Source organism: Octodon degus, unplaced genomic scaffold (genome assembly GCF_000260255.1).
Source record: "Octodon degus isolate 3935 unplaced genomic scaffold, OctDeg1.0 scaffold00081, whole genome shotgun sequence".
NCBI lineage: Eukaryota > Metazoa > Chordata > Mammalia > Rodentia > Octodontidae > Octodon > Octodon degus.
The window spans coordinates 8,978,256-8,988,622 of record NW_004524657.1 but is presented as its reverse complement, the minus strand read 5'-3'; the positions used below and the strand labels follow the sequence as shown (position 1 = coordinate 8,988,622).

The 10,367-nt window shown below is 42.2% G+C and overlaps 1 protein-coding gene across 2 annotated transcripts in view; it reads left to right on the top strand.

Annotated features, from left to right (window-relative positions):
• The first annotated feature begins 501 nt into the window (after window positions 1-501).
• Zbtb11 (zinc finger and BTB domain containing 11) overlaps window positions 502-10,367 on the top strand; it is a 33,598-nt gene continuing 23,732 nt past the window's right edge. For both annotated transcript variants that reach the window (XM_023721299.1, XM_004636594.2), the window contains exon 1: window positions 502-2,078. In XM_023721299.1, coding sequence (XP_023577067.1) covers window positions 1,373-2,078 — 706 coding nt within the window. In that variant the 5' untranslated portion in view covers window positions 502-1,372. The remainder of the gene's footprint in view (window positions 2,079-10,367) is intronic.

Below are 10,367 nucleotides of genomic sequence, written 5' to 3'. Positions count from 1 at the left end.
GCTAGGCAAGGTGTTACCAGTAATATGCTACAGGAGGCTGAGCCTGAAGGACTGCAATTTTGAGGCCAACCTGGGCAATTTAGGGTTCAGTCAAAGTGCAAGATACTGATAGGCTTGCTTTTTTTTTTTTTTTTTTTGCGGAACTGGGGATTGTACTCGGGCCCCTGTGCTAGCCAGGGAAGCGCTTATTCCACTGAGCCATTTCCCCAGCCCCCTGATAGGCTTGTGGTGATAAAAGCAAATACTATTAGTGGGCTTGGGGGGAAAAAAGGTAATGTTGGAAAAAGCCGTTTTAATCCTGCTGGGAATAAAAATTTATTTTTCTATTTAATACGTCTTTGCAGTAAGTGACTACATTCATTATGGTAAATTAGTACCTGACCATAACCGAATTTTTTTCCCCCCCTCAGAATCGGGGAGTGAACTCAAGCCCTTGTGCTTGCCAGGGAAGCGCTTATTCCACTGAGCTATCTCTCTGGTCCCTCTGTATTTTTATACCACTACTTTATCTTTTCTTCCCTTGACACCGAGGAGGCAGCTCTTGGACAGGGTAGGTCTGCCTATTTACTGCCCCTTGGTGAGGGAGCTGCAGTTCCATCTTCTAATTTCTCACTTCCAGTTGGTCTGCAGAGGGAGCGATCCCAGACACATCCCAAGCCCCAGATGGTATTTTCAGTATCCTGTCTTTCTCACCTGTTATCCTCACTTATGTCTACAAGGGTCAAAGAGCCTCAAAAGAATGTAAAATCGGGTGCCTAAAGTGAAGGTAGGCAAACGAAGCCCACTATTTTCCAGCTCGGCAAAGCTGCACCAGCATCCCATGGCCAGAAGTGCAGCCTTAATGCAGAGCGGGGCGGTCCGTGGCTCGGGCTACCCCTTAAAAATCATGCATTGAAAAAAATGAGAGTTTAATCCTGTTGGTCACTGGTGCCTGTGGAGATCGTTTTTCACCTAAACGTTTTTAAAACGCGCAATCGTATGTTGCGCACACAAAAATAAAACGAAGCTTGATAGGGCTAGGTACTTTCCAACCCTTCCAACGTGATTGCCTTTTTTGTAGAAAGTGAACCATGCCGATAATTACAGAAAACGCGTGTTTATTCCTTGGGTAATTGGGAGCAATTGGTTTATAGTCCAACAACTAACACTGAAGGGTTAAATTTTATAACGCTAACGGAATCAGTATTTCCCTGTACACCGTGCTGTCGTTGGTCCATAGTAAATTTACTAACGCATGAAAATGTGACGCTTACGAATTTAATTTCCTCTAGGTATCTGGGATGGGATAACAAGTGCCCACCACTTTTTACACGTGGCTCTCTAGGGAGCGTGGGAAAAGGGAAAAATAAAAAGGAAACTGCCAGGACTTAAGATGTCTACGCAACGACCCTGCCATCTCCAAAGAAGAGACTACCCGCTTCCAAGATGTCCGTCCGCAGTACTGACGTCACTCGACAGGCTAGCTCCAGCCAGAAAGCGAGAGCGCTCCAATCAAGGCTCAGCCTCCGCCCTTGACTTGCGTCACTTCCGGTGGTGCAGCAGCCATTTTGTCAGTCGCCAGCGGATCCCGCGCGCTGGAGAAGTGCAGTTCCCCCTGGTTACCAATCCGTCCGTTCTCCCTCCGCGCTGCGGGGACCCTCGAAGAGCTCTCCAAAGACGGAGCTGTATCTCCTCACAGTGCCTCCGTTGGTGTTGCGTCCGTCCGGAACTAGTGCTCTGTCTTCCTCCTGTCACACTGACAGGCGCCCTCGGGGAGCGGCTGTCCGCGATGTCAAGCGAGGAGAGCTACCGTGCCATCCTACGGTACCTGACGAACGAGCGCGAGCCGTACGCGCCCGGCACCGAGGGCAATGTCAAGCGGAAAATCCGCAAGGCTGCTGCCTGCTACGTGGTGCGCGGCGGGACTCTGTACTACCAGCGGCGGCAGCGGCACCGCAAGACCTTTGCGGAGCTGGAAGTGGTGCTGCAGCCGGAGCGGCGCCGAGGCCTCATCGAGGCGGCGCACCTGGGCCCCGGCGGCACTCACCACACCCGGCACCAGACATGGCACGACCTGTCCAAGACGTACTGGTGGCGAGGTGAGGCGGCCGCACGGGGCGGGCGGCGGGGGCGGCGGCGGGAGTGCGGTTCGGCGCTGCCGGGGGAGCGGGTGGGGACGCGAAAGGAGCCGCACTTCCCGCAGGAAGGAGCGGGGCCGGGGGCGGGCCTCGGCGGCCGGGGCGGGGCCGGGTCGTCGGGCTCCTCCTCCACCGGCCTAGGCCGCGGGGGCGGGGCGCGGCCCCTCGTTGGCGCCTACGTTGACTGCTGCGCGGAGTCCTACAGTGCGCCCTGCGGGTCAGCCCGGGGCTGCTCTTTCCAGTGTGTTCTGTCTGCTTAAGTTCTGGCGAGTGGGCTTAAGGGTCTCTATCCCCTGGCCTACGGTTCTTAAATTCTGCATCGGGGTATATAAATTAGGGGCCTAGGTGATATGGAGTCCTGGGTGACAGCCCTCTTAAACCTCGTTTCTTACAGCAAGAGTTAAATATACAGAATGTCAGGATTTGTTTTGTTTTTGAGGCAGGGTCTCTGTCCGCAGTTCTGGCTGAATTTCTACTTAGGTGGCCTAGGCTGGCCTCGAACTCAGGGCGATCTTCTTGCCTCAGCCCCCGCAGTGCTGGGATTGCAAGCATGCGATATCATACCCGGTAAAATTAATAATCTTTACTGCCTCACAGGTTTTCTTAGGAAGGGTTCTACCACTCTGTATGGCACTGGAGAAGTTAAACTCATCGGTCTTGGTGACATCGACTGTAAATAAAGAAGTGAGACCACAGTATTGTCTGTTTATGAACTTTGTCTCAAAACCTGTTGGCTAAACCAATCAACTCAAGGCAGAGACAGAAGGGTCGTTGAGAGTTCAAGGCCAGCTGAACTGCGTAGTTGAGATCCTGTCTCAAAAAGACAGCCCCGCCCCAGAAAAATCCTGTTGGCTGAATCCTTTCGTGCTTTTAAGAGTTCAAATCTATATTCTGAGATGCTTTTCGTTAATCTTCTATTTTATCATTTATTTAAATTTATTTTGGTTTTTTGTTCTTTTTGAGACGGGGTCTCACTGTCTGGTACAGGGTAGCCTTGAAATCACTGTGTTGCCTTGCTGGCCTCTTTTTTTTTTTTTTCAGATTTTATTTATTTATTTGTGTGTGTGTGTGTGTGTGTGTGTGTGGCCAGCTCAGCCCACCAGGGGAGGGGGCGGGTGTCATGTGGTGCTGGGGGATTGAACCTTGGTCCCTGTGCTTTGCTAAGCTTGTTCTAAGTAGGTGCTTTAGACCACTGAGCCATCTCACCAGCCCCCTTGCTGGCCTCTTCATAATCCTGGAGATCCTTCTCAGCCTCCCAAGTGCTGGGATTATAGGTGTTTACCGCCACACCCAACGTAAGAATGAAATTGCACTTCAGGAGATACAACTGATCAGTTTGGGCAGACACTTGTTGAACATGTGGCTCAAGTTTAATACCTTTGGTAAAGATTTTTTGCTAAATGTTCTTAAAACTTTGTGAGGTGGAAATAGTTAACTGTTTTACAAATGGGAAAACTAAAAGCACACAGTTGTGTTTTTGGTTCTGTTTTTCATGTGGTACTGGGAGTTAAACCTAGTTAGAGCCTGGTTTCTGCTACTGGAGGTGAGCATTTCACCTCTGACCAGCGTTTGGATCTTTCACCCTTAGTATCAGGAGTAGCCAAGATTATTAGGCATGTGCCCCTAACCATGCTTCATATCTGGTTTGTTTTTGTTTTGAGACAGGGTTTATGTATTTCTGCTTCAGCCTTCCAGGTACTGGGCTTACAGACATATACCTTGCATCTATGCTGAACAGGCTTCATGTATTTCCTACACACTGTTTTGTGGTGCTGTATGGTGTTTACTATTGAGAATTTTCCTTTATTAAGTGGATTTTCTTGAGTGTTCTCCAAGTCCATATTTGGTTTTAGTGTGTATTGTCTCAAAAAAACAAACAAACAAACAAAAAAAAACAGAAAAGGAAAACATCCTAGTCTATGTGTTAGCTCAATTTAAGAATGAAATCGTGTGTTTATAGTTGTGGAATTTCAAAATCCTTACAAACCCTGAATAGGTAGCTATTCCCTTTGGAGGAGAGAATCTCTGAGATCCTTTTGGAGGATCCAGAAGTTAAAATTATTTTCATTGTAACATGTAAGGCATTATTTGGTTTTTTAACTCTTACTTTTTCATGTATATGCCTTGGAGTTTTCCAGAGGCTGTATGGCAAATGGTATGTGACAACAGATTGAACACAGTAGAATATTTAATAATCTGCCTTTCTAGGGGCTGGGGAGATAGCTCAGCAGCATAAGTGGCTGCCTGGCAAGCACAATGTCCCAAGCTCAATCCCCAGGACTGAAAAAAAAAAAGAAATCTGCCTCAGTTAAGGTGCAGATCTAAGAGATTGGCTAGAATGTAGACATGTCACTCTTCTCACTACACTTTTTTTTTTTGTGTGTGTGTGTGTTTTTGTTTTTGTTTTGGTGGAACCGAGGATTGAACTCAGACCCTTGCGCTTGCCAGGAAAGCGCTTATCCCACTGTGACATCTCCCCAGCCCCCTCACTACACTTTTGAAGTTATTTTTTCATAAACTGCTATGTATATCAACATACAATGAATTAATTATATTTGATCATCACATGTTTTTCTAATATTTTGTCATTTGAAATCAGAATTTTGACTCAATATCAGCAATTTATCTTAGGTTATTAACTATTTTGATATTTAACTTTTTGCTTAAATATTTCTTTATAAGGGCTAGGGAGATAGCTCAGCACTTTCAAGTGCCTGCCTGAAGGCACAAAGACCTGGGTGTGGTAGTGCATGCTGGGATAGGATCACTACAAGTCTGAACTGCTGTCTAATTAATAAATAAATAAAAGGAAAAGAATTTTAAAATAATTTTTATAATAGGCTTATAGTAACAAAACTTAGGGGCCGGGGAGATGGTTCAGTAGAATAAGTGCTTGCACAAGAGCCTGAGTTCAATCCCCGGTTCTGCAAAAAAAAAAAAGGAAGAATATATTAGTAGAAAGAGTAGAGTTTCACTAAATTAATTTCTTTCTTTCTTTTTTTTTTTTTTTTCTTGTGGAACCGGGGATTGAACTCAGGCCCTTGCACTTGCCAGGGACGCGCTTATTCCACTAAATCAATTTCTTCATCAGTTTGTTTCAAAAAAAAATGTAGCTGGATGTGGTGATGCACTCCGGTAATCCCAGCACTGGGGGGGCTGAGGCAGAAGGATCATTGTAGTTTGAGACCAGCCTGGGCTAGAAAGTGAGCTCAAGTCCATTCTGACCTGTATAATAAGACCCTGTCTCAAAAAGACAAAAATAAACTCCTAAGCAACTTACATAGCATGCTTCTGACCAAAAAACAAAACAAAACAAACAAACAAAAAAAACCCAAAGACCTTACAATAGCTAATTGATTCTGTATCAGATATGGTATTTGTAGCAGCAAAGTACAAATAAATTCTCTAGAGATACATTGTCTGAAACTAGTACAGCTTGTTAGATGTGAGCCAGTGAAGATTTGGTGAATGTAGACACTAAGGAAATAACCTCCCCACACCTCTTTTTTTTTTTCCTTTGGTGGAACCGGGGATTGAACTCATGCCGTTGCGCTTGCCAGAGAAGTGCTTATTCCACTGAGCCATCTCCCTGGCCCTCTCTTTCTTTGAGACAGGGTCTCACTATATGCAGTTCAGGCTGGCCTTGAGCTTACTGTGTAGCCCAGGCTGGTCTCCAACTTGCAAAGATTCTCCTGCCTTAGCCTGGGATTATAGGTGTGCACCACCGTGCCCAGCTAGGAAAGAACTATTGATTTGTCTCCTTTTTAAGTTTTAGATTAGGAATGCTCAACATGTAATTTGTGTATATGAGTCTTGCTTCAGTAGACAACCTATTAGGTTGTTAAGCCTTTTATTTACATCTAAACATTAGTTATCACAGGGATCCAGTTGGAAAAATGTAGAACCTTCTATTGCAGAAAACAGTATTCTGTACTTAACCTGCTGGAAGATAAAATAAGTAAAATTCTTAAAGACATGGGTATAGGCAAGAACTTTCTGAATACAAATAATACCAAGAATTGCACAAGAAATACTACCAAGTACTAACAAATGGCATCAGGTCAAAATAAATTTTCTAAACAGCAAAGGAAACAGAACCTACACAGGGAAAAAAATTTGTTTTGCCAGTTAGTCATTAGACAGAGACTATTATCTAAACTATATAAATGCATGAAAATATTTTCAACGTTGCTGGCCATTAGAGAAATATGAAGTAAAACAACATTGAGATTCCATCTTAACTCAAGAAAGAATGGCTGCTATCAAGCAATCAAATTACAAGTTCCTAACTTACAAACAAGTTTTATTCTGAGAGAATGTTCTTAAGTTTGTTTGCAAATCCAACAGTAAGTCATATACACCTTTGATATAAATTTTATTTATTTATTTGTGTGTGTGTGTGTGTGTGTGTGTGTGTGTTCGTTTGTGTTCGTGTGGGCAGCTCAGCCCACTAGGGGGCGGGGCTGGCTGGCATGTGGTGCTGGGGGATTGAACCATGGCCCTTGTGCTTTGCTAAGCTTGTTCTGAGTAGGTGCTTTAGACCACTGAGCCATCTCACCAGCCCACCTTTGATATAAATATGCAATGTAAAGCGTAAAACCGGGGCTGGTGAGATGGCTCAGTGGGGGGCTGGTGAGATGGCTCAGTGGTCTAAAGCACCTACTTAGAACAAGCTTAGCAAAGCACAGGGACCGCGGTTCAATCCTCCAGCACCACATGCCAGTCAGCCCTGCCCCCTGGTGGGCTGAGCTGGCCACACACACACACACACACACACACACACATAAATACATAAATAAAAATAAAATTTAAAAAAAAAGCATAAAACCACACATGAAAATAATTTTTTTTCAATCTGATTTGTTTTTAATTAAGTATTATGGTCACATACAAATTTGTGCTCATGTCATACCTTCCTCACTTTAGTCCTTCTAATGAGCTGACAGGAAGCACCACTACCAGTCATACATACAATAGTAAAAGTTTTAGTCTTGTGTTTTTGAATAGCTGTTTAAATACTGCCGTGAACAGTAACTCAGTCTGACCTAAAGAAATCAAAAGTAGAACTTGCTGTTATATCATGCTAACTCTTAAAAGGATCTGAATTTACAAATCAACTATAAAATGTGAGAAATGTTAAATATTCTTTATTTGGTATTATACATACGCCACACTAAAATTCCTTTCAATAAGTAAAAGGCAGCACTTTTTAGATATAGGGAATTCTAATTAAATTGGCATAGTCAAGACTAAAAATATAGACATGGCTTTTTTGTCTTCAACCATTCCCTTTAACAGGCTAATAAACACAAACTGGAACTGGAGTCTTGCTTGGTTTTGAGACAATGAAAGAATCTCTCAGTATTTAAACATATTCACATAACCAGTTATATAAATCTAAATATAAAACCAACCTTCAGTAGTTTTGAGATGATATTCTCAATCTTTATGAAAAGTTGAACATTACTAATCAAGTCCAACCATGTACTCAGAAGGGAAAACAATGATAGTATTTACTGAACTAGAATTACTATCAAACCTTGAAGAAAAAAAATGATATACATTTAACTACAAGCCAATTTTATTTAAATCAGAAATGTCCAACAAAAATATTCTGTCAGGGCTGGAGAGATGGCTCAGTGGTCTAAAGCACCTACTTGGAACAAGCTTGATAAAGCTCAGGGACCGCAGTTTGATCCCCCAGCACCACATGCCAGCCAGCTGTGCCACCTGGTGGGCTGGCCACGCGCGTGCGCGCGCACACACACACACACTCTAAAATAAATGTTTTGGGTTTTTTTATTAAATTTCATTTATTTATTTGTGTGTGTGTGTGTGTGGCCAGCTCAGCCCACCAGGGGGCGGGGCTGGCTGGCATGTGGTGCTGGGGGATTGAACCGAGGTCCCTGTGCTTTGCTAAGCTTGTTCTAAGTAGGTGCTTTAGACCACTGAGCCATCTCACCAGCCCCTAAAATAAATGTTAAAAATAAATAAATAAAACAAAAGTTTAAAAAAAAATACTCTGTCAGCCACTCATGATCTGAATTCTGGTGTATGAGATTAAATTATGGTACACATACAAAAACCATGAGACATTTCTGTTCTGTAATAAATAAGGTAGTGACTATTACTCATTAGTAGCCTTTTTGAGGTAAGCTATTAAGTCTGCCCTTTCTCCTTTCTTCTTGATGCCAGCAAAGATCATTTTTGTTCCTAGGATGTACTTCTTGGGATTCTCCAAATACTCCATCAATGTATCCTCTCCCCAGGTGATACATTTGTTCTTGTTGGCATCTGTGTAAGAGAATCCAGCAGCCTGACCTATCTTCCGCCCAAAGAGACCATGGAGATTTGGCCCAGTCTTGTGCTTGCCTCCCTTCTCAACAGTGTGGCACTGGGCATACTTCTGTACAAAATTTTCTTGCCTTCCTCAATATCACCCATTTTTAAACCTGCTGCAGCTTCCGCGCTGGGTGGTCACTGGTCTTCCCTCATTACCACAAGGAAAGTTCTAGTGCAGAAGCCTGACGTCCCGCTCTCTCCATAAAAATACTTAAATAAACTTTTTATTTTCACAGCTTAAAATGGTGCTACAAGGGCCAGAGATAAAACTCAGTGCTGCAGTGCCTGCCTGCCAAGTGTGAGGTCATGAGTTCAATTTTCAGAACCAAAAACATGGTGGTTCAGTACAGTATAACAACTAGCATATAGGGGATTACATGGAGATAACTGACAAGAAGAGACTTACTAACCAGAGGGAGGGTGGGTGGGAGATGAGGGAGATTAAGAATCATCAGCAGTGGGAGACAGAAGACAAGATGGAATTTGGCCCACACCTGATAGTGAACCTTAAGGATCATCAGCTGTTTCCAGATGAATTGTTTACATCTACAAATGTTCATAATGCAAAGTCCATTTGTACCTGTGAAAGTTTGAAACTTAAATTGTTTATAAGTCGGGGACTTACTGTAGTAACATGCTGGCAGAGCTGTGGGGAAAAAGGAACTTTTCTGCACTATTGGTAGGAATGTAGACTAGTACAGCCATTATGGAGATCAATATAGAGATTCATTAAAAACTAAAACTAGAAATTCCATTTAACCCAGCTATTTTCCTTCCAGGTGTCTTCCCAACCTAAAGTGCTAAATAAAAAAAATTTCAAAAAAAAAAATTTCAGAGGTACTTTTATATGCCTTTTTTTTTTTAATTTTAATTTTTATTTATTTATTTTTTGCCTATTTTGATAGTGGCACACTTCACAATAACTAAATTTGTAGAAGCAGCCTATGTGCCCCTCAGCAGGTGAATAAAGAAAATGTGACATTTATACATAATGAAGTATCATTCAGACATAAAGATAAACTTGAGTCATTCGTGGGAAATGGATGCAATTGAGATTATAATGTTGTCAAATAAATCAAATATATAAGCTTGAATATTGCGTGGTTTCTCTTAAATGAGAAACCCAACAGGGAGACAGGATAATCTAATGGTTCTGGAGTTACACTTGTCTTAAATGAGCAACTCAAATACAAATAAAAGATAGGTAATACAGGCAAAAAAGCTTCCTAGAGAAGTTACCATTAATGAAAACATTGTGATTTTCTGCATTTTGTAATACTTGACATAGGCTTTCACTATGCAGTTCAGGTTGACCAAGTGTTTGTTTGTAGACAAGGTCTTCTATGTAGTTGAGCTGGCCACGTACTTACTACCTAGTCCAAGATAGTCTGGAGGTCTTGGAGATCTTCCCTTTAGCTTCCCAAGTGGTAAGATTCTAGGTATGTGCCATTATGTCCAGCTTTAGACTTCACTAACTGGGCTGTCTGTGCATAATACTGCTTTTCTTATTGCTATTAAGTAAATCTTTGGATGTGATTATAAAATTCTGTCATGGGAAAGAAAATAAAAGAGTTTTAAAAAGGAAATTAAATATATTCCAAGACCCTGACAAAAAAGAATGTAAAATTTTATTTTTCTGAATACAGAGATTAATTCCCCAGCAGATAGAATTTGGTAAATGCTCCAACATAGACAAAAAGACTGTGAATCAGTAAACACAATCTAAATATGAACATTACCACCTCATCTTTATGTTAAATGATTAAGGTGTTTCTCAGTAATGAAGTTATTTAGAAGATCATCAGAAGAGCATCCACCTGACATATAAACTGCTTTTATAAGAGACATGTTCCCAGCAGTGAGTTATGTCTTCATAAAATAGCTGTCCTTTTTTTTTTTTTTTTTTTT